This window comes from Misgurnus anguillicaudatus, chromosome 13 (genome assembly GCF_027580225.2).
Source record: "Misgurnus anguillicaudatus chromosome 13, ASM2758022v2, whole genome shotgun sequence".
NCBI lineage: Eukaryota > Metazoa > Chordata > Actinopteri > Cypriniformes > Cobitidae > Misgurnus > Misgurnus anguillicaudatus.
In genome coordinates, this window is record NC_073349.2 from 7,103,196 (window position 1) to 7,130,000 (window position 26,805).

A 26,805-nucleotide genomic window follows, 5' to 3' on the forward strand; every position below is an offset into this window, starting at 1 on the left:
GCCTGAGGCAGAAACCGATGAGTCAGAGATTGGTTTGAATGTGAATTCCCTCGAGGAAACGTAGCAGAGTTTTCGATAAAAAAACATAGCAAGCCTGAGAGAGCAGTGCAGGCATGCATTAAAACCAAAATGATAGCCTGAGAACCAGTTCAACAATGTTTATTTATTACAAGATTTGCACAAGAAGTCAGCCTGGCGTTTGGAAAGTTTGGGAACTCTTTTAATTTAAGAGACAGATAATGCTGCACGTTTAATATCGACTTACGTTTTCTGGTGGTCACTGACTCTGTTCCTCAGGACGTTGATCTGTAGAGGACATTCATAATTATTTTGTTACTGTACTTACAATACTGTACATCCCACTGAACAGAGGAAAATGGCACCATGACCTTAAATTACTTATGCTTACTTTCTATTAACTTCTACAGAAATAGACCAGGAAAGGATTTGAGTAGATGAATGCTTTTCTTGTGAGTCACTGTAATACCTACACTAAGTTCATGTATTTTTCCATGTGAAACAGGATATAAAACTGGTGTAGGACAGTATTTACAGATCAATTTATTATTATTATACACTCACCTTAAGGATTATTAGGAACACCATACTAATACTGTGTTTGACCCCCTTTCGCCTTCAGAACTGCCTTAATTCTACGTGGCATTGATTCAACAAGGTGCTGAAAGCATTTTTAAAAAATGTTGGCCCATATTGATAGGATAGCATCTTGCAGTTGATGGAGATTTGTGGGATGCACATCCATGGAACGAAGTTCCCGTTCCACCACATCCCAAAAATGCTCTATTGGGTTTAGATCTGGTGAGTGTGGGGGCCATTTTAGTACAGTGAACTCATTGTCATGTTCAAGAAACCAATTTGAAATGATTCGAGCTTTGTGACATGGTGCATTATCCTGCTGGAAGTAGCCATCAGAGGATAGGTACATGGTGGTCATAAAGGGATGGACATGGTCAGAAACAATGCTCAGGTAGGCTGCAGCATTTAAACGATGCACAATTGGCACTAAGGGGCTGTAAGTGTGCAAATAACACATCCCCCACACCATAACACCACCACCAGCAGCCTGCACAGTGGTAACAAGGCATGATGGATCTATGTTCTCATTCTGCCAAATTCTTACTCTACCATCTGAATGTAGCAACAGAAATTGAGACTCATCAGACCAGGCAAAATTTTTTCAGTCTTCAACTGTCCAATTTTGGTGAGCTTGTGCAAATTGTAGCCTCTCTATCATATTTGTAGTGGAGATGAGTGGTACCCGGTGGGGTCTTCTGCTGTTGTAGCTCATCCGCCTCAAGGTTGTGCGTGTTGTGGCTTCACAAATGCTTTGCTGCATACCTCGGTTGTAACGAGTGGTTATTTCAGTCAAAGTTGCTCTTCTATCAACTTGAATCAGTCTGTCCATTCTCCTCTGACCTCTAGCATCAACAAGGCATTTTCACCCACAGGACTGCCGCATACTGGATGTTTTTCCCTTTCACACCATTCTTTGTAAACCCTAGAAATGGGTGTGCGTGAAAATCCCAGTAACTGAGCACATTGTGAAATACTCAGACCGGCCCGTCTGGCACCGACAACCATGCAAACACTCAAAATTGCTTAAATCACCTTTCTTTCCCATTCTGATATTTAGTTTGGAGTTCAGGAGATTGTCTTGACCAGGACCACACCCCTAAATGCATTGAAGCAACTGCTATGTGATTGGTTGATTAGATAATTGCATTAATGAGAAATTGAACAGGTGTTCCTAATAATCCTTTAGGTGAGTGTAGGTTTCTCCATGTTTTTGTCTATTTTTAAACCATGGGTGCTTGGAGTTGGGGTTACAAATGGGGTTTGGGTTAGGATGTCATTTTATGTAACAAAAAGTTGTTCTATACCCAAGCTACAGTTGTAAAAAAAGTGAATGTAAAGGACTGGCGTATCAAATGCACGCAAAATGGTAATTGCACAATTTTTTTAACATTAAGTGCAATTTATACGCAAATCATGAGAATGCGCTGGAAAAAGTAGATGTGGTCAATTTTGACATCATGTCATGTGACTTATGTGTGGGCTTTCGTAGAAATCCTATTCAAGTGAATCACCTACCTCATATTTCTGTTTGTTAAACTCATACTCTAACTCAAATTTCTCTGCTTCTAGTTCACGCATCCAAGTCCAGAGTTCTGTGACTTTTTCCCTTGAGATAAAGAAAGAAAGAAATGGTCAGTTATCAGGTCTCCATACATCTGGTTTATTGTATAGAATGCTCATACAAAGATTAAGCAGTGTTAAAGTTTTTTAAGTTAATGCTCGGTTAAAAAAGGGACACGCCCAACTGTTGGGTTAAATTCAACACAGAAAATTTTTATATTTGACCCAACAATAGGTTAAAACAAACCAGCATTAAGTTAAATTATAAACCAACGGGCTCTTTTCGACCCACATTTCTGAATAATAAAGATTATGGGCCCTATTTTAACAATCTAAGCGCACTGTCTAAAGCGCACAGCGCAACGTCTAAATGGGCGTGTCCGAATCCACTCTTGTTAATTTAACAACGGGAAAAATGGTTTGTGCGCCGAGCGCATGGTTGAAAAGGGTTGGTCCTATTGTAATGAGAGTATTTTGGGCGTAACGTGCAATAAACCAATCAGAGTCTCAGCTCTCACCCCCTTTAAAAGCCAGTTGCGCTGACGCGATGTCTAATCCCTATTTAGATGATGGACTTTGTAATCTGAAAAACTAAGTAGAGTTAGAAGACCCCCAGTTTAAGATTGATGTTAAATAATTGTGTTGTTTTTCACTTGTATTGAACTTGTTATTTTTTTATTATAACCTTTAAAACCCGTTTTCTTTTTAGTCATGGAAGTAAAAAAGAAGGCTTATAGTTGCTTTAAATTTATGGCTATCCAATATCATCAAAAAATAATTTACAAGTATGTAAGATAAGGTTTGTACTCTAAAAATACTTTATTTGTTAAAAACAGGAGATAATGAATTTACAAACGGCTCTTCTTTCAGCACTTGGACAGCGTCAGTTTTTTTTAAGCATTACTTAAATATGTTTCTCATCTCTCCATATCTACAGGTACAGAGTCATCATATACAATAAATCCGTGAGGTAGAATTTAAAAACATTTAAAAACAGATGCATTTGTTTTAAGCAAGGCATTTATTTATTTACAGCTACAGGTGAAGCAGCTCTTTGTGCCTTCTAACGTCTCATAATTAGTCCTCATTTATGTCCAAAAGATTCAATAATAATCTTTTACATTCAATCCTTTAATCTTTCATATTTAAAAGTGTTTTTGTGCTGCTGCATTTATGTGTGTGATAAGCAAACCCACGTTGTCGTCCCGTTTATAGGCGCATATTACTAATGCGCTTTTTAAATAACAAAAAACATATTGCGCCATTGACTTTAGACTTTAGACCAGGTTTTTGTTGGTCAATGGCGTAGTTTATTTTAGTTGCCTCAAAATAGCAACGCGCCAACAATGCGCCTGAACACACCTCGTTTTCAGACCAGAACGCCCATGGGCGCAAAAGGGGGCGCAAATGCATTTGCTATTTAAACAACGCGGCGCTAAACGTGAAAATTATAATTGCGCAGGGTGGAAACTAGCAAAAGACACTTGCGTCGCGCATTGTGCTGCATCGCGCCGGGTGTAAGATAGAGCCCAAAGTAGTTAATAAGAGTCCAGATAGATGTGAATTCCCTCAATATGATTTTGGTGAGACCTCAAGAAGCTTCTTGATAAAACGCCTCATTTAGTACATTTCTGTAAATTATTGGCAAAGGGTTACAACAAAAGATGATCAAATATAGCATAGTTTTTATTTCGTTTTAGATCACTAAATAATTTTAACCTATCCTTCAACCCCTCCAGGCCATATGACCATTAAAGGGACACTTCACCCATTTGCATTAAGCTTTGTATCGTTAGAACCCCAGTCATGTTTTTGAATGGTCGTGCATCATTTTCTCAGTTGCCGCTGAGACAGAAGAAATACAGACTTCAGTGTTGCACCTCCTTCTTTCAATGATGTAAAAATCATTATTTTGCATCATTGAAAGAAGGAAGTCCTATATATTTGTTGAGGAGGGTAAGACTACAAACACCCCTTTTTTCAATAAAGATTAATGTTTCTACGGGTGAAATGCTCCTTTAAGTCCAAATATGACCCACAGAGGTGCCTCGTTCACATTTTGTCATTATGAAGTAATATATTTGCGTATAATTTCCCAATGATTACATGTATTGGGATAATTTTATATTTAAATTGTCAGGATTAATTTTATTTATATTACATATTACACTATTCAGGACATTTTGAGCAAATAATGTAACGCATTTGTTTATTAAATAATATAAAACAAAACAGCCTAAACTAATGTTTTTTAAAAAGTACTAATAATAATATGAGAAACAGATGCGAAAATGATCACTATCTGCTGTATACCTCAGTCCTGCTGCGTTTACTATTATTTTAAAATGTGCAACAATTTTAATATGTGACTCTAAATGGTTGATTGACAGTGTAGCCTTTGTACTTATTACATGGCACTCTAAATTGCTTGATTCTGATTGGCCAGTTGCAACATTCCAAGGTTTGTTAAGTAAGGAATAATTGATGACGAGCCGTTGAATTATTCGAAAATAATGCCCACCCGAGGTGGTAATGCGGCACAACGATAAGCGGAGGTTGTTATTGCAAAATAAGCCCATTTAGTGTGATCCTGGGTGATGATCACACTGTCGGGGCTTATTCCTACACTGTAAAAAAACTTTTCTGCCTTTTTTGTTGAACCAACTTGGATTTACAAGTCATTTCAACTTACTATTATTTATCTTGACTAGAGAGGAGTTGTTATAACTACAGGTGAGTTGTTATAACTTATAAAATTAAGTTGACTTTTCTCAACTATATTTTATAAGTTGTGACAACTCATCTCTGTTGACATGACTTGTACATTTGAGTTGATTTAGCAAAAAATTTTAGGGCAGCAAAGTATTTTTTGCAGTGTATACATTATACCTTACAAGCCATACAGTACACTTAATTTATTAATCTAAGTATACTTAGATTAATAAATTGTATTGCTTGACTTTGTTTATTCTGTTGAACACAAAAGAAAAACAAATATTATAAATATTATAACTGTGTGGTAGCCATCATTTATTAAAATATCTTTTGTGTTCATCAGAATAAAGAAATACATGAAGATTTAAAACATTATGAGGGTAAGTAAATGACAAGGTTTTCATTTTTTGGTGACCTCTCTCTTTAAATTTACTGTAGCAGTAAACTTTAGCAGGACTAACCTGAGAACAGATTCAGTGGCATTGCTAATGTCCAGAGGTTTGCGACGATCACCAAGAATCTTCTTTTTCTTCTCTCTCTCAGTCTGTTTCTTTCCACCCCGCCGGTCCGTCTGCAAAGCAACGTCACACGTGAATGTGATTTTTATCCCACAGAGAAGATGTTTAAAACAATATTTAGGAATTTGCTGGTTGCACACGTCATCATGGTGTTTATGCATGTTTGTGATTTTGAAAAATTACGCTAAATGAATTTATCAAATAAATGACATCATTGGTTTTCCAATATGATCTCGTAGGAGTAATTCTGAAATCATTCCCAATGTGCTGAATTTCAGATTAAAATGTGTTAAAGGAATAGTCTACTCATTTTCAATATTAAAATATGTTATTACCTTAACTAAGAATTGTTGATACATCCCTCTATCATCTGTGTGCGTGCACGTAAGCGCTGGAGCGCGCTGCGACGCTTCGATAGCATTTAGCTTAGCCCCATTCATTCAATGGTACCATTTAGAGATAAAGTTAGAAGTGACCAAACACATCAACGTTTTTCCTATTTAAGACGAGTAGTTATACAAAAAAGTTTGGTGATACAAAATAAAGCTTAGCGCTTTTCTAAGCGGATTTAAAAGAGGAACTATATTGTATGGCGTAATAGCACTTTTGGGAGTACTTCGACTCGCCTGAAAAGTCCGCTCCCCTTCTCACTCTCATAATGGGAGAGGGAGGGTGTTACTGCGCCAAGTCAAAGTACTCCCATAAGTGCTATTACGCCATAAAATGTAGCTCCTCTTTTAAATCCGCTTAGAAAAGCGCTACGTTTTATTTTGTACCACCAAACTTGCTCGTATAACTACTCGTCTTAAATAGGAAAAACGTTGATGTGTTTGGTCACTTCTAACTTTATCTCTAAATGGTAGCATTGAATGAATGGGGCTAAGCTAAATGATATCGAAGCGTCGCAGCGCGCTCCAGCGCTTACGTGCACGCACACAGATGATAGAGGGACGTATCAACAATTCTTAGTTAAGATAATAACATATTTTAATATTGAAAATGAGTAGACTATTCCTTTAAAAGCACAATCCTTTAAAATATTTCAACAGACTATGGAGTCCACATTACAATGGTCTGTGATTACAGTGGATATATAATACAACTGTAACTAAATCTCTGCAATAACTGTAGCCATGGGGTTTTACCACAAGCACAACTCTGACCTTTTGCATGTAGCCACCAAAGTGCAAACTGGTAAGCGTCTTCTTTTTTTTGGCATCGTCCTCCGCCCTCTTTTTGGCCTCTTCTTCCTCCTTCCGAGCTCTTTCGTCCTAAACATTTGAAAAGCCAGCTAATTCTGGTTTACCTTTATTAGTATCAGATGGCAGGTAATGAGAGCGCATGTGCCCTTCACTCACCTCCAAACGCTTCTGACGTTCCTTCTCACGCTCGCTCCGGATCCTATGCTGCTCTGCCCGCTCCGAACGCCGTTTCTCCTGGGGAATTAGTTACAGACGTGTAAAACAGAGATTAAAATATTAGTTAGGCATTTGTGCTGTAAAAGTTGATTGATGTGACTTAAATTCACAAATAACGTTTTGAACAGGGATGTTTAGACCGGTGTGGTCACGTTTCACATGTCTCCGCTTTAAGAAAATAGCTTAAAGGGCCCATATTATGCAAAATCCACTTTATAAATATAAATGTGTGTTGGCAGTGTGTGAACACAACAACCCTACAAAGAAAAAAAATCCACACACTCCTCCCTTTTTAATTGGCATTAAACCAGAGCAGTCTTATTAAACATGCTGTTTTGATTCTCTTGTGAATGTGATGTCACACAAACAAAGCCCCACCCACAGCCACTAACTGACTGACTTTACCCAAAAGCCTTTCTAAATGTGTTTGTTAGCACATTGTAGTGCTAACGCAGCTAAAGATACTATTATCAGATCTATTTTTAACCCAAAGCTGTAGCTCATTTGCATATAAAGGTACAGACACGCTTTTTTGCTCACACCCAAATAGGGGCATTGTGGACATGCTTTAACAAATGATCTGTGTGGAATTTTGAGCTGATACTTCACAGACACATTCTAGGCACACCTGAGACTTATATTACATCTTGTAAAAATGTTATAATATTGGCCCTTTAATACAGTCAAACAACTAGTAGTTTTGCTAAATTAGTAGCTTTAAGTTCTTAGGCCGACATGCTCACTCACAATTCGTTCTTTAAGGCTGATCAGTTCTTCTTCTTCCTTCTTACGGCTTTCAAAGTGAACTTCTATGAGTGTCTGGAGCTCGTTCAGGTCCTTCTCCATGCGCTTACGGTGGATATCCTGATAGGGAAGGAAACATTTCAGATCATGCATGCAATAATTTCCCATAATGTAATATCTACAGTAAATCAGCATCTACTGTGTTAGAAGTTACACTTTAAAACATGTTGGGTTATTTCAACCCATGCTTGGATCAAAAGAGATTGTTTCAACCCAAAATACTGTGCTGTTTAAACCTATGCTTGGGTCAAATGAAAACATTAGGTTAATTTAACCCAGTGGTTGGATTTGTCACTTTTTGACCCAACCATGGGTTGAAAATAACCTAGCATTTTATTAAAGGGATAGTTTGCCCAAAAATGAAAATTATGTCATTAATGACTCACGCTCATGTCATTCCAAACACGTAAGACCTCCGTTCATCTTCAGAATGAAAGTTAAGATGTTTTAGATTCAGTTCGAGAGCTTTATGACCCTCCATTGAAAATCTAGTAAAGTATACTGTCCATATCCAGAAAGGTAATAAAAACATCATCAAAGTAGTGCATGTGACATCAGTGGGTCAGTTAGAATGTGTTGAAGCATCGAAAATACATTTTGGTCCAAAAATAAAAAAAATTACGACTTTATTCAGCATTGTCTTCTCTTCCGCGTCTGTTGTGAAGCGCATGCGTGAGACTAAAGTTACGTGACTGCAGTGACGTGGAGGACGTGTTATTCTCAGACATGTTTGCAAAATTTTTTTTTTTAAACTTACAGCGTGTGTCTCCCTCAGACTGTAAACGAAGCCCGGGCACACAAAAAAACAAACAAACAAAAAAAAAACAGCTGGGGCGCACCAGATAACACGTCAGCTGCATCACTGCAGTCACGTGACTTTAGTCTCGCTCATGCGCTTCACAACAGACGCTGAAGAGAAGACAATGCTGAAGTCGTAATATTTGGACCAAAATGTATTTTGGATGCTTCAACACATTCTAACTGACCCACTGATGTCACATGGACTACCTTCATGATGTTTTTATTACCTTTCTGGACATGGACAGTATACCGTACATAGATTTTCAATGAATGTTCAACAAGCTCTCAGACTAAATATAAAACATCTTAAATTGTGTTCTGAAGATGAACGGAGGTCTTACGAGTTTGGAACGACATAAGGGGGAGTCATTAATAACATTATTTTAATTTTTGGTTGAACTATCCCTTTAAATATATGTAGCATATGGTAAATGGCATGTATGTGTACTGTAATATATTTTAATGTTTTTTTATTAGATAAGTATTGTAGGTATGGGAGGCTCAACTATGTTTGTCAGGAACTATGTGTAGGGGCCGTTCAAGATGTTTTCACAATACTGCATGATCTTTAAATAGATAAAACATACATTATTGATTTAGAACATTTGAATATTATGGATTCAGAGTTCCTCTTCCAATAGGAAATATAGTCTCCGGTATGTAAATTGTAACAGATTGTGCTATACAAATATACAGTAAATATATTAACACAGAAAAGAAAGTTCTCTCTTAAAGCTAAATTGAATGTCACTTCAAGCCAACCATAAATATGATTCAGTCATCTGAGATACTCACATCAAAATCAACTTTTTCTCCATCTGGAATCTTTGGGGGCACCAGGTTTGGCAACACAAAAGGCCTAAAAAAACAAAAACATATGTACTTATATTGTTCTATATAAAAATACATTCAATATTCTTGGACAAAATAAAACAAAATCAACTTACTTAAGGACTTTACGTTTAGCCTCCTCTGAAGAATCAAACAAACAAACAAAGTTAACCATAACATAAATAGATGAAATATATGACTTTTGACTTTTATATTGTCATTTTTACATGTATAGTGAATTTGACAGTCACTTACAAAACCTAACCAAAAAAACATGGTTACCAAAAACTGGTTTTGCCAATGGCAATTAATCAATACATAAAAAATAATGATATGTTTTAATCTGTTAACCATAGCAATATAATATCAGTCAGTTGATGCATTGAACTTTATTATAATGGGACTGAATGATTTCATGCTTGGAACGAAGGAATTATTCAGAAGGGTGTGTGTGTGTGTTTGTGTGTCATAATACAAGTTTCCACAGGCGTTAAACTATTCCTCAAAAACCATAAATCAATCTTAGACTAAACAATACAATTAAACATAAGTTAACAGCAAATACCTCCTCCGTCTTCTGTCTCATCTTCACCGTCTGAAAGAAAGAATGAATGAATGAAAAAATGAAAGTAGTATTAGAACAATGATGGAAAGACTGAAAAGAATCAAAATTGATAACAAAAGAATAATGGAGAAAACAAACATCCAGGGAAAAAAAATTTAACTTTTCGTTGTAATGGATCAAATGTTTGCATATATATTAAAGTGTCAAAAAAGACTTTTGGAGGACATCTGAAGGAGCCATCGATATTCCAATAGCTCATTTGTTTCGAGACTTGGGGCCAGATTCATAAAATGTTTTTAGGAGGAAAGTTCTTCTTAGCTGTGAATTTTTTTAACATCAAATATAAGAAAAAATTTAAGAATATTTTGTATTCTCAATCTCAATACAAAAGAAAAGTACTCGAAAGTAATAAAAATGTAATATAAAGAAACTGTTGTAAATAACATCTTAAAGATAGGATAAGTTCACAATTTTAAAAAGGTAAGGATGTTTAATGCGTTTATTTTGTTTTTTAAATGTGTCATATATTGTGTAGTCTGCCTTGCTTTCCTTTAAAACATGTTAATGGAAAGATACTGTAAGTGTATTGTTACCTCGTGAGCAGGTCAAAGTCAAAGCTTATCATTTTATTATCATGAAAACAAATACAGGTGTTCTTAAGTAAATATTTAAGAACTTCTTAAGAAATTTTCGAGAACTTCTTATAATTTATCTTGATAAAGTTTTTCTTTTTTTCTGACTTAAGAACATTGTCATGAATCTGGCACCTGGGATCATCTGGCAGTTTTTTCACACTTGGCATGTATGAAGAGATTTACTGACTCAATAGCACTAATAATATAATAGTCTGATTATAATCCAACAAACAATTATTTTTACAGTTAGTAGCTTATTAATGCAAAAATGCAATGATACCATGTATTATATATATTAGCATTTTTCTGCTTCTTATTACTTTTTTACTTTACAGTTTATTCTCACGCGTCTTCTCTTTGTTCAAAATGTTCTGTATTTCCTGTAACTATTTGTAATTTGGCTTTTTATTTACAAGTTTAAAATACATTTTGAATTCAGATATGCTGTGAAAGATATTATTTTTTAGATGTTTTTTTTTCATATGGTTTCATCTTCTGAAATATATATTAATCCTATTCCATCCTATTGTGACCAAACACTGCACACTAGTAGTTGGACTACTTATACTTTATTATTACCATTTTAATTTTTCAGAATAATATTCATTTAGTTTTATAGTTATGCTTTATTGTATAGTACCTTCATACAGAAGTATACTCAGTGTACTTGCCCAACAAATTCTTGTAACTACATGTATTTAACAATGGTAAGGGTTGGGTTTACGATTGGTACGTAGTAGCAGCAAGTTCACAGTACTGTATTCCCCTAACTGTACTGTACTGTAAAATATATGCTAACATTATTTAGAAACACAATTATAGAACTTATACAAGTCATTTGTGTACTTACATGGCCCACCCTGAGAAGTATTTTAAATAAGTGTGATGTAGCCCCTTAAATGTCACCTAAAAATTGCATGCACATCAGAATAAATAGTCAAAATATCTACCGCAGCTCTCACTGGGGCAGTAATATGTATACATTGATGTACTAACGTTTTAGGTCCAAATGTGTACTTTTTGAGAGGTACTGTCCTAGTGCCAGTTGGGGTAGATATTTCAACCATTTTTTTCTGACAGTGTGGATTAAACAGGCTCAAAACAGATATACAGTAACATGACTCACCCTGTTCTTGTATGATCTCTTCTAGAGCCTCTGCTTCCTCTTCTGGAGCCTCTAATGAAGATACAGGAGAGGTACAGTTAGGCTTCCTAAATCAGCTGTCACCTATGGTTCATTTTGATTTCGTTAGGTATAAAAATACATCAAGATCCTTATAACTGAACACTATAGAGTATAAATACTTTAAATTTGGTAAAGTGTGTATGAGTGTGTGCAGTGAATTCTGATAACAGTGAATGTGTGTTCATTCTAAAGTGAAAGTATACCAGCCTGGGCATGACGGGTATTGATGGCAGATTAAAGCATGCATCAGACCTCTCACTTTGACACACACACAAACACAATACAATTTTTTACATGACCTTACAACTGCAGCCATGAGGAATACAAATGTGTGGGCATGTCTGAAGTCAGATCACATGTTAAAACCCTACAATAATGTCTTAATGGTGCAGCAATTATATACTATAATAGTAAAGGATAATATTTATGTACCACATGATACTCCAAGGTGCACTATGGTACATGACTATACTTATTCTTTATTATAAGTATTTTAATTTTAGAATAATATTTATTTAATTGCACTTTATTGTATAGTACCTGGACTCATATTGTGTACTTACAGTGTACTTACCCATCAAAATCCCAGTAGTAACTACTTAATATTGGTTAGGGTAAGTTTTAGGGTTGGTACTTACTGTCAGTACACAGTATGTAGCAGTACTGCAAAATAAAGCACTACTATTATTTTATGAAAATATAATTATAATCTACCCAGTCTCACGAGGTTTCGTGATATAGTCACGTATTTTTTTATTCTTTTTTCGTGATATTGTCATGAATTTCCGTGTTTTTTTGTGATCGTATAACGAATTCATGTTTTCGTGGGATTATCACGTATTGGTTACTCAACTGCTTTTTCCTATTTTTAAACCATTGTCGCTTTGGTTTAGAGTTAGATTTGGTGCTTGCATTAGAATGTCACTTTATATTGTCAGGAATTCGAAACGAGGAAGAACCCAAATGCGGACGTGATGAAACACAGGACTTTATTAAACAAACAGGGTAGAAAATGGAAAACAAAAACCCACGAGGGGGCAAACAGAACAGGGCAAATCAAACAAGACTACACTGAACACTATTACTTAAACAAAACACTAAACATAAACTGGAACATAAGATATATATACTGTAAGACTCACTGGAAGACACTTTGACCAACCGAGTAACACAGACGAACCCGCACTGGACAACAAACACAAGGACTCTTAAATAGGGAGAAAGTAAATGACATACACCTGGAAATAATCATGAGTAAGGGATCTGGGAAAAAGTGACGAGACCTGGGAAATGCGTGGTCAGAATAAACCAATACTAAAACCACGCATCTCCCACATAAAACATTGTACTGTCAGAACCCTGCCACGCTGAACTAGATCTAAATACAAACAAGGATCTGGCAGGATTCTGACATATATATATATTGGTTTAAACTATTTTTTCTGATTTATTTTTGTATATGTCGCCTGGCGTTAGGGTTAGAGTCGGGTTTGGTTAGGGATGTCATTTTATGTAAATCTAACCCTAAACCGAAGCGACAATGGTAAGAAAATAGGACAAAACAGTTGAGTAACCAATACGTGATAATCACACGAAAACAGGAATTCGTTTTACGATCACGAAAAACGCGGAAATTCGTGACAATATCATGAAAAAAGAATCAAAAAAATATGTGACTATATAACAAAATTTCGTGAGACTGGGCTGTTATAGTAGTAATACAAGTCAGCAATGCTATGATATACCAAAAAACAAAGGTAAGTATGTGATATAATATATACAGTACGGACTGATCTCACGGAAAGTCGTGTTATAGTCACGAAAAATGTGATTAATTTATTTGTGTCCATGGCTTAAAATTCAGCTTTTTTCGTGCTTTGAGCATGAATGTCTAATAGTTTTTCATGTCCATGGCACGACTTTCTTTTTTGTGTCATTTTATGTATTGTTTCTCATAGTTTTTTCCTATTTTCTTACCATTGTCAAAAAATGATCCCAAGCTGTCACTGGGGCAGTACTCTTTAAAAAGGTTTTAATAGGTACAATATATGTACCCTTTATGTACCTCTGAGGTACTAATAAGACCTTTTTAGTTGCACAGGTGTACTTTTTGAAACGGTAACGTCCCAGTGACAGCTATCGGCCATTTATTGACGACATACAGTACAGTATTACCATAGTAGGTTTTTGTTAGATCATGACTTGCGGTCCATGTCATGATCATCTTAACCTGCACTGTATATAGCAAAAGCATCAGGTAAGTTACTGTACCTCCATCATGCTGCACCTCCTCCTGAACCTCCTCTTGTTCCTCCTCTTGAACCTCTGAGCCAAACCATGCAGTTCAGTAAACAGATAAACAAACAACTTTGTTTTATTAGGAGAATTCACAAAAACAGACACTATAAAATAATTTACTTTATTCTGTACAGTAATACAGTCTGTAAGCGATACTGAAGCTCAGTCATCTATAGTAATACATCACTGATGACAGCCTTCAATGCGTTCTGCTCTACTTATTCAGTAAATGTCACTTTTGGGTGTGATTTGTAGAAAAAGTGTTTGCTGAATGATGGCTGTCAAAGTGGACAGACAAGCTCAGCTTTCAGGTTCATAAAATGACAGTTTGCTATATCCACGCTCAGAACTCGTGACACAATGTGTTAATCCTCTTTAGGGAAAAAAGCAGACTGGTTATGATTTCAATATTGTTGCGGTCCCACTGCTTTATTATTTATAACATAAACATATACACTTTTCTCAATTATATCTACCGTATAATAACAATCATTTAACATCCTTATTAAAAAGATACTGCTTTAAATAGTAGTCTTTACAATAAAGTACCATTTAATTTTGCATGTAATGACTGGTTACAACACTCTTTTGAAACATTATAGGTGTGATATTTAAGACCTGTTATAAACACATTTTGTAAATGTTATTATAAAACAATATTACAAAACAATAGACTTACCTTCCTGCTCCCTAGAGAATAAAACAGAAGAATAATGGTATTATTTGTTTGACTGAACACATCTGAAGTATCTTCTCAACAGCTTGACATTTCTTATTTAATGTTCTTATATTAACTTGAATCAATGAGGAACTCTGTTAGATCAGAGCATTACTAAAATACAAACATTGTGAGACATTTATCTTATTGTGAGTTATTTACACTTACTCGTACTCCTCAATTTCTTCGTTGTCTGACATTTTCAATCTATAAAAAACAGTAATTATACATTTATTTATATGCAATATGCAAGTTCAGTCGTCAACAGTGATTATGGTTTACATGTCTTTACTGATATTTTTCATGTTTTTGATTACAACTGCACTCTAAAAAATGGCTGGGTTATTTTTTAACCCATAATGGGTAAATATTGGACAGAACACATGCTGGGTTAAAAATGACCCAATGTTTGGTTTTTGTTATGCAACCATATAATAACCCAGCAGTTGGGTTATAAAACCCAGCATTGGGTCAATCTTAACCCAATGATGTGTTTTGTCCAATATTTTCCTAACATTGAATAACAAAGTCATTTTAGAGTGTAATATAAACAATTTCAGTAAAACATAGGGTCAGTTTCCCAGACAGGGTTTCGATTAATCCAGTGGCCGGTTGCATAGCCTTGACATTTACTGCAAAAAAAATGATTTTCAAGAAAAAAATTTGGGGTACGCACATTTTTCTTGAACATTCTTCTTAAACACTAAATTCAAGAAAAATTCAAGAAAAATTTGCTTACCCCATTGGCAGATTTTTTTTGCTTCTTTTATGCACAAAATTACTTAAATGTGATATTTTTGGTCTAAAAACTAGACTTATTTTCTTGGGTCGTTTTGCTCATCAAGAAAAAGCATCTTAATTTAAGAATTTCTAGATGTTTTTACTGAAAACAAGACAAAAATACTAAGATTTTTTATTTATTTTTTAATACTTAAGAATGAGTCTGACTAACTTATTATTATTATTATTTGGATTTAAATCAGACCAATCTACCTTTCTATGTAACATACTTAAAACAGTTACGATCAGTCTTGAAGGAATCTTAACTTTTAAGACTAGTCTTAGAGGTTTATGCAACTGGCCACAGGACTAGGCCTTAGGACATTTAAGTTGTTTTGACAAACATACCTTACAAAAGCAATACTGGTGTGCTGCTTCCTGAGATAAAACAATAGCACTGATATAGTTAAGATATGTCATTGCAAGATGTTTTTAAATTAAGGCACGTCAAACATGCATTTTAGTCTGGGACTAGGATAAGCCCTGTCCGGGAAACCATCCCTATATAAAATTATTAGCATGAATTTCAGAATGATTGACAGGTATTTGGTATGTACATATTTGTTTTATTGATAACGGCACTTGAGCGAATTACACAGAAACCTAATCATTTTTTACAATGCCAGCAGGCTTCTTGCGGTACTCACCATTTTGTGTGCTTTACATTGTATAAAGTGAAAGTTGTGTTTACTTAAAAAGGTACTTTAATTGATAACGCCTATAAAAATTCACTTTAAGTGGAAGTTGATAAAACTTAAATTTGTTAGGTGTTATCAAATGAAGTAATTTTTTTAAGTTGTTTCCACCTTAAAATGTTCACTTAAAGTAAGCAAATTTAAGTTGATAAAACTTAAATTTTATCAAATGTTTTAAGTGTTACCAATTGAATCTTTTAAGTAAATTCAACTTTTACACTGCAATAAATGATTGTTTTACTTGGTATTTTGTCTTGCTTTCAGTACAAATATCAAAATATTCTTAAATCAATATGAATTTTCTTGGTTAGCAAAATGACCTAAGAAAACAAGTCTTGTTTTTAACTAAATATCGCATTTAAGTTAATTTGTGCTTAAAACAAGCAATAAATAAATAAATGCCAATGAGGCAAGAATATTTTTCTTGAATTTTTCTTAAATTAAGTGTTTAAGAAAAAAGTACATTTATTTTGAGAATTTTTTCTTACCCCATTGGCAAATTTTTGCTTGTTTAATGCACAAATTCACTTAATTGTGATCATTTTGTCTAAAAACTAGACTCATTTTCTTAGGTCATTTTGTTCATCAAGATAATACATCTTGATTTAAGAATTTTTAGATATTTGTACTGAAAACAAGATGAAAATACTAAGTAAGAAAGTCATTTTTGTAGTGTACTTTTTACAGTGTAGCAAAATAAAACGACTAGGCATTGACATTGTCACAAATGTGTATAGTTGAATTGTGACGCAACAATACTCTAGGTGCAAAGATGCCCAACTACCCAGTATAACGAAATTACGTACCTATAGTCATGTAAATTTGTGAGTGTTTTCCTGACAACACGTTTTGAACATGCCACGTATTTCTGTTTACGTGTCACTGTCACTCAACTGTGTTGTCCTATTTTCTTACAGTACCATTGTCGCTTCGGTTTAGAGTTAGATTTACATAAAATGACATCCTAACCCAACTCTAACCCTAATGCCAGGTGACAATGGATTAAAAATCATAAAATATAAAAGAAAAATTAATTTAAAAAAGCTATAAACCAATAGTTAAAGTGACATCCTAACGCATACACCAAATCTAACCCTAAACCGAAGCGTCAATGGTTTGAAAATAGGACAAAACAGTTGAATAACAAATCCGTGACAGTGACACGTAAACAGAAATGCGTGATATGTTCAGAGGCACAGAAAAGACTCACAAATCTACGCGACTCTAGGTACATAATTCCGTGATACAGGGTTGTGCCAAATGACAGCTATAGAGTCTATTTTTTTCTCACAGTGTATAGTACATTATATAACAGTGTTATATAGTATTACATATTTTAAAATGAATTACATTTAACACATTTTTTTTATTTCTAAAAGTAAAAACAGCACATGCACTCTTACCTGATATAGCCTACAGAACAGCAGAAAGCAAATCTGACTTGATGTCCAAGAGGCAAACTATGCACCAGCTCTTCTTACTGATAACTTTAAAGCTGTGAGTTTTTAGAAGCTCGCGCAGAAGGTTCTTCTAACTCATTATGTTTATTTTCACCCACACAGATAAGTCTTGAAATCTCTCCCTATAAGGCCGTTGCCATTGTTATGGGAGAGAGAATGAACATAGCAATGGTCCATATCAACACAACTCTCAGAGGTGTTTGCTGATAACATGAGGGCCTGGTTAGTTTCTCCACCGTCTGACATTCATATCGGTCTAGTGACAAGTCTTTAAAATAAACTTTGTGATGTTCAATGTAAGAAAGGAAGTCAAAATAACAAAGTTGACAGAACGGATGTATGATGTGTGAATGTTTGAATAAGTGATTTTTAGGGTGGCCTTGCTACATAAGCTGTCACTTTAGGTGATGTGCACTTTTTGGATACGCAGGTGCATTTTTGTGACAGCACCTTTTTCTGATTGTAGGGTGTCCTTCCTATTTGCTAGGGGGTTCTCAATGTGTATTAGTGATTTCTGGTTGGTTATAAATATAAACAAAAAGACAGATAAGAAGGATTTCATGAAAATATTTTATTTAAAAAAAGATTCACTGTTCACTAAAACGGAGTCCCTGCTCATTTGATATGAATCACCATTTAATTAAACATTTTACAAAACAGCCCTCATGACAATTTTTTAAGCATACTTAAAAACATGAGTCATTGTAACCACTGGTAAAAAATATTTATTCATTCACATGTTAATCCCTTCCGGGCTTTATGCATTAATTACAAGTGTTTCTAAAGATATACAATGGGAAACAAAGGCTTTGGTTGGATTGGAAAGATCAAACGCTGCTTAGTAAGCAAAGGCCTGATAGGACATGTCCATTTTGCCATAGAATTTTTATTGTATTTTTGGTCTGTTGATTCTCTGGCAAGTTAAAACAACAGCAATTGGTAATTTGTGAGTTTATAGCATGTTTCCCAGCTTCATTAAATATGAATCATCACAGCTTCTTTCAGGCGGGTTCATTTAAATGACAATGAAAGATGGTGTGGTTGTACTTTGATTTATAGGATCGCTTTTTTTCTCCTAATAACTCTCCTAATACATGGACTGTACTGTATATTCTGTAGTATTCAATTTGTATACCATTAAAAAAAATTCAAATCCATTTTGTCTGTTATTAAGGCGTAAGGAGGTTCAGTACACACTTGATGCCATCAATAATATGTAAATCAGCGTGTTTTAAAAAGTTCTGAAGAATTAAGCAACGTACAATAAAAAACAAAAATGGAAATATTTTACTTGGTGATTGAGATTCCTTCAAAAAAATGCTTCATTTGTTGATGAATGAACTTTGACTTCATGTCATGAGATTGTCACTTGTGCTTCTGATCAGCTCCTCTTTCAAACAAGCTTTTCTTACTCGAGATGTTCACAGGTTTCAGATCCTGAGCAGAAGTGAAACAATTCAAGATCTGTTAGTAGTGAGTAATGTTTATCGGTAGTATATTGTTGTGCTGAATTTTTGCTAACCACTCTAGGCACAATTTTATTTTTCCTAATTTTTCTTAATGCAATTGTTACTGTAGATGTGTTAACATAATTTTAACCCAAACAGGAAATTATGGCAGGGCATATTGACTGGTTCCTCTCCCCTGTAAAATAGTAACTGGCATTGGCTTTTACCTCACACCTGCTAATGACAAGCTAAAGTGCAAATCATCTATGAGATTTCATAAGTCAAAAATGTAAGTTAAAAATGTTTAAATATTTGGTTACCAATTAACTCTTTCCCCGCCATTGACGAGATATCTCGTCAATTTATGCCGAGTTCAGACTGCACGATTTTAGCCCTGATTTTGACTCGGCGACAGGTTTTGACATATCGCCGACAAATGCCCGAAATCACAGGCAAATCGATGCTCGTGCACGCGAGTGACAATCACACAGTGTGAATTATAAAAGACGCGTTCTGAGAGGATCGCTGACGAGTCGCCGACACCCGTGAGATATTTGGCATGCTAAATATCTGGACCGGTCGGCGATTCAAAATCATGCCGTGTGAAATGTGTTTTGACTGACAATAACATCGGCGATGACCTACATCCAATGAGAGAGCAAATACAGGACAGCTGGAAGTTCGGGGAGGAGTCTCTCAAAACATTTCCTTCTTCATAATTTGTATTTCTTCTTCTTTCTGCTGCAAATGAGCGCACATGCAATTTGAATGTTAAACTTCTTGCGGGTGACCATTTTTTAATAATAATCCCAGTCTCACGTGAGAACTCCGCGTTGTTTCCTTCGCGTCACTTCTCGCGTGCGTTTGGTTGTGAGACGTAGTTTGCGGACCGGGAAAAAGTTATCGGCGATTCTTCTTACGGTAAAGTCATGCAGTATGAAGACCCCTGTCGCCAATCCATCATGCAGTCTGAAACAGCAGCGACTGAACCCTTCCCCAGATAATCACGCAGTGTGAAACCACGGGTGACCCGACTAGTTTGAAAATCATACAGTCTGAACTCGGCATAAGAGAAAACGCTTCCCCGCCAATGACGAGATTTTCCGTCTTTCCGCAATACCGCTATTATCTTAGCCCTTCCACAACTTTTTAAACCCGGAAGTATTGCCCTATGGAAGCGGCTGCATGTCCGTGTTTGTTTTAAAGATCGCTCTGAATGGGATCTTTATGAAAAGTCTGTCACAAAAATGGAATTATCTCTGCTTTTTGCTCAAAATGTGGTGTTTTTGCAGAAACCTATTCAAAAGCTGATTACCAAAGAACCACTAAAGGTAGGATGAAACGTTTTTTTTTTTTGTTTGAAAGCAGAGGGTCTGTTCTTTCATTTGGTATATTGTTTATATATTTAAATAAGAAAATTTTATGGTAGGCATTAAACTTTGGTGAAAAACATGAAAAACGTGGCGCTGGCTGGCAACTTTTTTTTTAAAACGCTGGCGGTGAAAGAGTTAATGTATATTAAACAAAAATGTACCTTAAATTTTCACATAAACTAAAAAAAAATTAAGTTGAAAAAGCTTTACATTTTTAGGCGTTACTAATTGAAGTAATTTTTTAAGTTGATCCAACTTTTACTTTTTACAGTGTAGCAGAGGTGGGCAAAACTAAAAAAATACTGGGTTATTTTCAACCCAGCGTTAGGTCAAAAAGGGACGAGCCCAGCTGTTGGGTTAATTAACCCAGATCATTTTATACTTAACCCAACAATGGGTTAAAACAACCCAGCATAGTTTCAATTACAACCCAACAGCTGTAATTTAAATAACCTACACTCTCAGAAATAAAGGTACATAAGTTGTCACTGGGACAGTACCCTTTCAAAAAGGTACACATTTGTACCCAAAGAGTGCATATTAGTACTTCATATTGGCAGTTCAAAGATACAAATTTGAAGAGTTTCGTTGCAAAACGAGATAAATCCATTTTTTTACATTTTTGTCAAGACATGTTTATTATTATGTTATCATGTTATTATTTTGTTTTATGGTGCTACTTAGCTGTATTTTTTAAGTTATGAAGGTTTAAATCAAAACAAACCAACTGCAGTTGAATTGAAATTTATTGGAATGCAAAACCAAAAAACGACATTTTTGAACAATTAAAAAAACGGTGGTTATCTCATTTTGCAACGAAACTCTTCATTTGTACCTAAATGGTACACATTAGTACCTTTTTAAAGGGCGCTGCCCCAGTGACAGCTTTGTACCTTTACTTTTGACAGTGTAGCATTTTTTAGAGTGTGGGCCACATCCAGTGAAAAATAATACTATGATCTTACCACAATTACCACAGTATTTATAGTAAAACTACTGTCATGCAGTACAAACAGTAATTCATCTCTTAAAGTTAATACTTAAAGTGTAAAGTTACTATACTAAGGGGTGGTCTCCCGGACCAAACTTATCCAAGTCCCAGACTAAAATGCATGTTGGAGCTGCCATATTTTAAAAACATCTTGCTGCATATATCAGTGCCATTGTTGATGCACATCAGTGTTGTTTCTTGTAAGTTATGTTTGTGAGTACTTTGACTCGGCGCAGTAACACCCTCCCTCTCCCATTATGAGAGGGAGAAAGGGAGCGGACTTTTCAGGCGAGTCGAAGTACTCCCAAAAGTGCTATTACGCCATAAAATATAGTTCCTCTTTTAAATCCGCTTAGAAAAGCGCTACGTTTTATTTTGTACCACCAAACTTGCTCGTATAACTATTCGTCCTAAATAGGAAAAACGTTGATGTGTTTGGTCACTTCTAACTTTATCTCTAAATGGTACCATTGAATGAATGGGGCTAAGCTAAATGCTATCGAAGCGTCGCAGCACGCTCCAGTGCTTACGTGCACGCACACAGATGATAGAGGGATGTATCAACAATTCTTAGTTAAGGTAATAACATATTTTAATATTGAAAATGAGTAGACTATTCCTTTAATAAATGTCCAAATATGTACCATTTTGGTACAGATATGTACCTTTGAGATACCAATATGCACATTTTGGGTACAAAAGTGTACTTTTTGAAAAGGTTTCGCCCCAGTGACAACTTTTGTACCCTCTTGCACTTTTTTCACTATGCATGGGTGGATGGATGGATGGATGGATGGATGGATATCCAGTGATATGCACAAGAATTGTTTTAAATATGAAGGTGTTTTTATAAAAGCAGGGTAAAGATGGTCATGCACTGCATACTACAAAACAGTAGTAATTGAGTGTTGATTTGGAATAAATAAAAAAGTATGCAGCCCAACCTGTATATCAAAACCTCATGAGGCCCTCGAGTCAAAAAAGTTTGCCCACCCCTACTGTACAGTAACGAGAATGCAATTTTCACAAATGTAAAATGTGTATTAGGTACAAAAATACATAAATGTCAAATCAATAAAAACTACAGGAAACACCACGTTTTACTATATGCAGTGCATGCTTACATAAATCTTTATTACTTTGTAATGTATAGTCCTATTGATGATCTTACTTTTGCAAAAAAACATTGAGCAATGAACAAGTTCATTTCAGGACATGAGGAAACTTTGTGTCATTACCTTTATTGTTTTATGATTGATTCCTGAGAAAACATGTGGGTGCAAAATCCACATTCATGCCATATATAACAGATATTTGTGCAATGACTTACAAACAGGCTCAGTGCAAAGCGTAATACTGCCACCAAGCGAAAACAGAAATGAGTGATCCGGTAACTTAACAGCACTGACAGCTACCAACAAAGAGCGTCACTTACCGAAGGGCTATGTGATGACGACGACGAGGTTTTATTAGGAATCCATCGGTTAATCCGTTCAGTAATTCCAGAAGAAAAACTGCGGAAGTCCTGAAACACAGTTAGGGGGTAACAGTTGACTAAATGATCAAATAAATAATCATAATGTCACAAATGATAATCCCATCATCACCTGTTTGAAAGTTGTGTGGCTTTTCTCCAATCCCTCCTGTTCTTTTTCAAACAGCTCCCTCTTACGGGACACCTCATCCGGCAAACACCTAGTCCTGGGAACCGTTGGGGATTTTACAGTCTCCCATTTCTGCAAGTTAGATTGATTTAATTAAGTTATATAACTTCAGATGAAAGCAATATTTGAAAAACTGTAATGAGACCCAGACCTGTGAGGCTTGAGCAAGTTTTTCCATTTTCTCCTGAATGGAGCGAGATGATATTCTTTGTCGGGAGCTGATGGAAAAGAAAGGATTCAATTTAACGCTAATAATTACTGTTCATATTGTTCAATATAATGGACTGCTGTAATACAGCGTGACTTACTTTCTCTGAAATGGTGACTGCTGCTCATCCTTTTGTTCAGGACTCTGTGGGTTTATCAGAATAAGATTATTAGGAGATATCTTAAGCCAGTGTTGAGTCTGAATTAAGATTTGATTTGTTTTGGTGACAATATGCTGTAGATTTATATTAAATTTGTCTTTGATAGCTTTACCGTGTTGGATTCATGGGTTTTCCCAGCCGTCCGCACACTTGCACTGTTGAATAAATGGGAAGTCAGTTTGAAATAGATTTTTGTCACCCATGATAAAGACTTATCCTGATTTAAACAGTCATTAATATTTTTAAGTAAAGACAAACCTCCCTTTAAACACTTTCATTACATTACTTTATACACTTTTATTACTTTATTTAATTTACATTAACAACAATGTCTAGCTGGAGCATTTCAACAAGTAGACTGACTTTAAAAATGATATTAAAAAGAATCAGTGGTTCATCATAAAATAAATAAAGCTAAACATATCAGGATCATTTCTGTTAAATGTAAGATACAATCTATTTCTGTCTAACTTTCTTTCTGTCTAACTGCTGGTCAGTATGTCTATCTTTCTATCTGTCTGTCTGCCAATCTATTGATCGATCAATCTGTCATGTCTATCTGTCCATCTGTTGATCTGGGTGTCTATCTATCGTGTATATCTGTCTGTTTGTCCATCCATCCATCCATCCATCTTGTCCGTCCATCCGTCCTTCCATCCACCTATCTATACATCACTCTGTCTATCTGTCTGTCTGTCTATGGATCGGTCTGTCTATCCATCCATCCATCCAAAGTGTCTAACTATATGCCTGTCTGTCTGTCTGTCTGTCTGTCTGTCTGTCTGTCTGTCAGTCTATTGATCGATTCATTCATCCATCCTTCCATATGTCTGTCTATTTATCTATTGATCAATCTGTTTATCCATCCATCCGTCCATCTTGTCTGTCCGTCCATCCATCCACCTACCTATCTATCTGTCTGTCTGTCTGTCTGTCTTTCTATCAATTGATTGTCATGTCTGTCTATCCATCCATCTATCTATCTAACATGTCTAACCATATGTCTGTCTATTGATCGATTTATTCATCCATCCTTCCATCTGTCTGTCTCTCTATCAATTGATCGATCTATCAATCTACTTGTATGTCTGTTTGCCCATCTTTGTGTCCATCTGTCTGTCCATCCATCCATTCATCTATCTTACGTGTCTATCTATATGTCTTTCTGTCTATTGATCGATCCGCCCATCCATCTATCCTTCCATATGTCTGTCTGCCTATCTTGTCTCTCTATTTATCTATTGACTGGTCTGTCCATCCCTATCATGTGCATCTATTGTGTCTATCTGTCTGTCTGTCCATCCATCTATTGATCGATAGATCTATCTGTCTGTCTATCTATATACTGTATCGATCTGTCTATCTGTCTATCCATCCATCCAGTCTATGTCTGTCTGTCTGTCTGTCTGTCTGTCTGTCTGTCTGTCTGTCTGTCTGTCTGTCTATCTATCTATCTATCTCTGTCTGTCTGCAGGTCCATCTATTGATCGATCAATTTGTCTGTCTATCTATTGTCTATCTGTCCATCCATCCATCCATCCATCCATCAATCTATCTATCTATCTATCTATCATAGGTGACAATATTTTGTGACAATGTGCGTTTTCTGTGAACTAAAATATGGACTTGATGGAAGATCACTGTCGTTTAAATTCAACAACTGAAGAAGAGAGTGATGATGAGTGTGATAACTGGAATTTAAGAACATTTATTAACATGTTATTATTCTGAAGATCAATTTAATGTGAATATTGAAGTAAATCAGGGAATGTCAATTATCCACTTCAATAGTAGAAGTTTATATTCAAATTTTCATAAAATTGAAGAATACATAAGACATTTTAAAAAACCTTTCCAGGTGATAGCTATATCTGAGACTTGGTTTACTAATGAGAAGGAGGTGACGTTTGATTTAAAAGGATATGAACTAAATTATGTAAATAGAGAGAATAAAAAAGGAGGAGGAGTGGCAATATATGTAGAGAGTAGTTTAAATTGTAAAATTGTGAAGGACATGACTACCAATATTGACGACCTGATGGAGATTATAACGGTTGAAATTATTTTGGAAAAAAAGAAAAATGTCATTGTAAGTTGTGTATATAGAGCACCTGGTTCTGATATCGAAGCATTTAAAAATTGTATGGAAAGATTATTTGTTAAAAAATATTATAAATCTGTTTACATATGTGGGGATTTTAATATAGATCTCTTAAATCCCAGTAATCAGAAATTGATTGATGAATTCATTGATTTAATGTTTAGTAGGGATGCTCCGATCAGGATTTTTGCAGCCGATACCGATCACCGATTTGTAATCTTCGTGATCGGCCGATACCGATTCCGATACCGATTTTTTTAAAGCTGATATGCTAGCTTGATGACTGTAACTGTTACAATCTTTCTAAATAAAATAATACCACGGATGTTGCCTTTGTTGTATTACTTGCAGTAATTAGGTATATTATTGTTTTAATAGAGACTCAAATAAATAAGCACAACAAATATTTATTCTGCATAGAGAAATTTAATATGGCTTTAAAAAGGCTTATGTCTCCTAAAAGTACTGAAAATAAAACACTTCACAGACTTTACTGTATTAATTAAATATACACGCATTCGTATGAAGTATAAAAATTCTTTAGTCAAGAGCAGAGAGTGATTTTATTGAGAGATGAATTAGGTTACTGCAGCTTTAAGACGTGAGGGAGAGATCGCTCTGTTCACGTGCACTGATGACAGGCTGCTGTGTGTGTGTCGGCGGCGGCTGAACGCAGACAAGCAGCTGTGAGGAAAATAAAAGTTTAAATGCTCAAAACTTTAAGACGCATGCAAATAAGAAACTTTTGGCATGAGGATGCAATTGTCCGTGATAGATATGTGTTGTATACGCTGTTTGATGGGGATGTGAACACGCCTCGCGCTGTTTACCGGAGCGCGTCCTCATACGCATATCTCTGTAAAGGCAAAGAGAGACATACAAATCTGCATGCTGCACATGAGCAACAGGTTGTAAAAATACTCGCGCTACATAAAAAATGTCTTTAATTGCAACCGCATTCAGGATCCTTTTGATGACAAAAGTAAACAGAAAGATCGGTTTATGAGATCGGCAGATTTAGCGAGCACCGATCGAGTCATTTAATGCCATTATCGGCCGATACCGATCGGCGGCCGATCGATCGGAGCATCCCTAATGTTTAGTATGAGTTTTTTTCCATTAATAACTAAGTCAAGTAGAATAACATCTCATAGTGCAACTCTGATAGATAATATATTTACAAATCAAATGGATAATAGTATAAAAAGTGGTTTATTAATAAATGATATAAGTGACCATTTACCAGTTTTTATGATGTGTACTTCTGATTATGAGAGTC

The 26,805-nt window shown here is 35.4% G+C and overlaps 2 protein-coding genes across 2 annotated transcripts in view; both read right to left on the minus strand.

The window, feature by feature from the left end:
* Positions 1–261: 261 nt before the first annotated feature.
* tnnt2a (troponin T type 2a (cardiac)) lies at positions 262–14,846 on the minus strand. Its single transcript, XM_055188258.2, has 13 exons — positions 14,815–14,846; positions 14,608–14,618; positions 13,902–13,955; positions 11,571–11,621; positions 9,810–9,839; positions 9,361–9,385; positions 9,209–9,272; positions 7,556–7,672; positions 6,749–6,826; positions 6,554–6,661; positions 5,334–5,443; positions 2,113–2,203; positions 262–306 (listed from the first exon to the last, which is right to left on the minus strand). The coding sequence occupies exons 1-13, from the start codon at positions 14,844–14,846 to the stop codon at positions 262–264; spliced, it is 816 nt and encodes a 271-aa protein (XP_055044233.2).
* Positions 14,847–18,283: 3,437 nt separating this feature from the next.
* Positions 18,284–26,805, minus strand: part of lad1 (ladinin) — a 24,694-nt gene continuing 16,172 nt past the window's right edge. Inside the window, exons 8-13 of the mRNA XM_073874925.1 lie at positions 23,538–23,580; positions 23,366–23,409; positions 23,209–23,275; positions 23,001–23,129; positions 22,829–22,918; positions 18,284–19,018 (exon numbers count right to left, since the gene is read on the minus strand). Of these exons, the coding sequence (XP_073731026.1) occupies positions 18,947–19,018; positions 22,829–22,918; positions 23,001–23,129; positions 23,209–23,275; positions 23,366–23,409; positions 23,538–23,580 (445 nt within the window). The 3' untranslated portion in view covers positions 18,284–18,946. The remainder of the gene's footprint in view (positions 19,019–22,828; positions 22,919–23,000; positions 23,130–23,208; positions 23,276–23,365; positions 23,410–23,537; positions 23,581–26,805) is intronic.

Bases quoted from the DNA above. Each gene is read 5' to 3' on its own strand.
- tnnt2a (XM_055188258.2), bottom strand. From the start codon at position 14,846: ATGTCAGACAACGAAGAAATTGAGGAGTACGA. The intron at 7,673-9,208 runs GTGAGTATCTCA...CTTCCCTATCAG, and splicing joins GAGAAAAAGTTGATTTTGAT to GATATCCACCGTAAGCGCAT. The intron at 5,444-6,553 runs GTCAGAGTTGTG...GTTGCTTTGCAG, and splicing joins TTGGTGGCTACATGCAAAAG to ACGGACCGGCGGGGTGGAAA.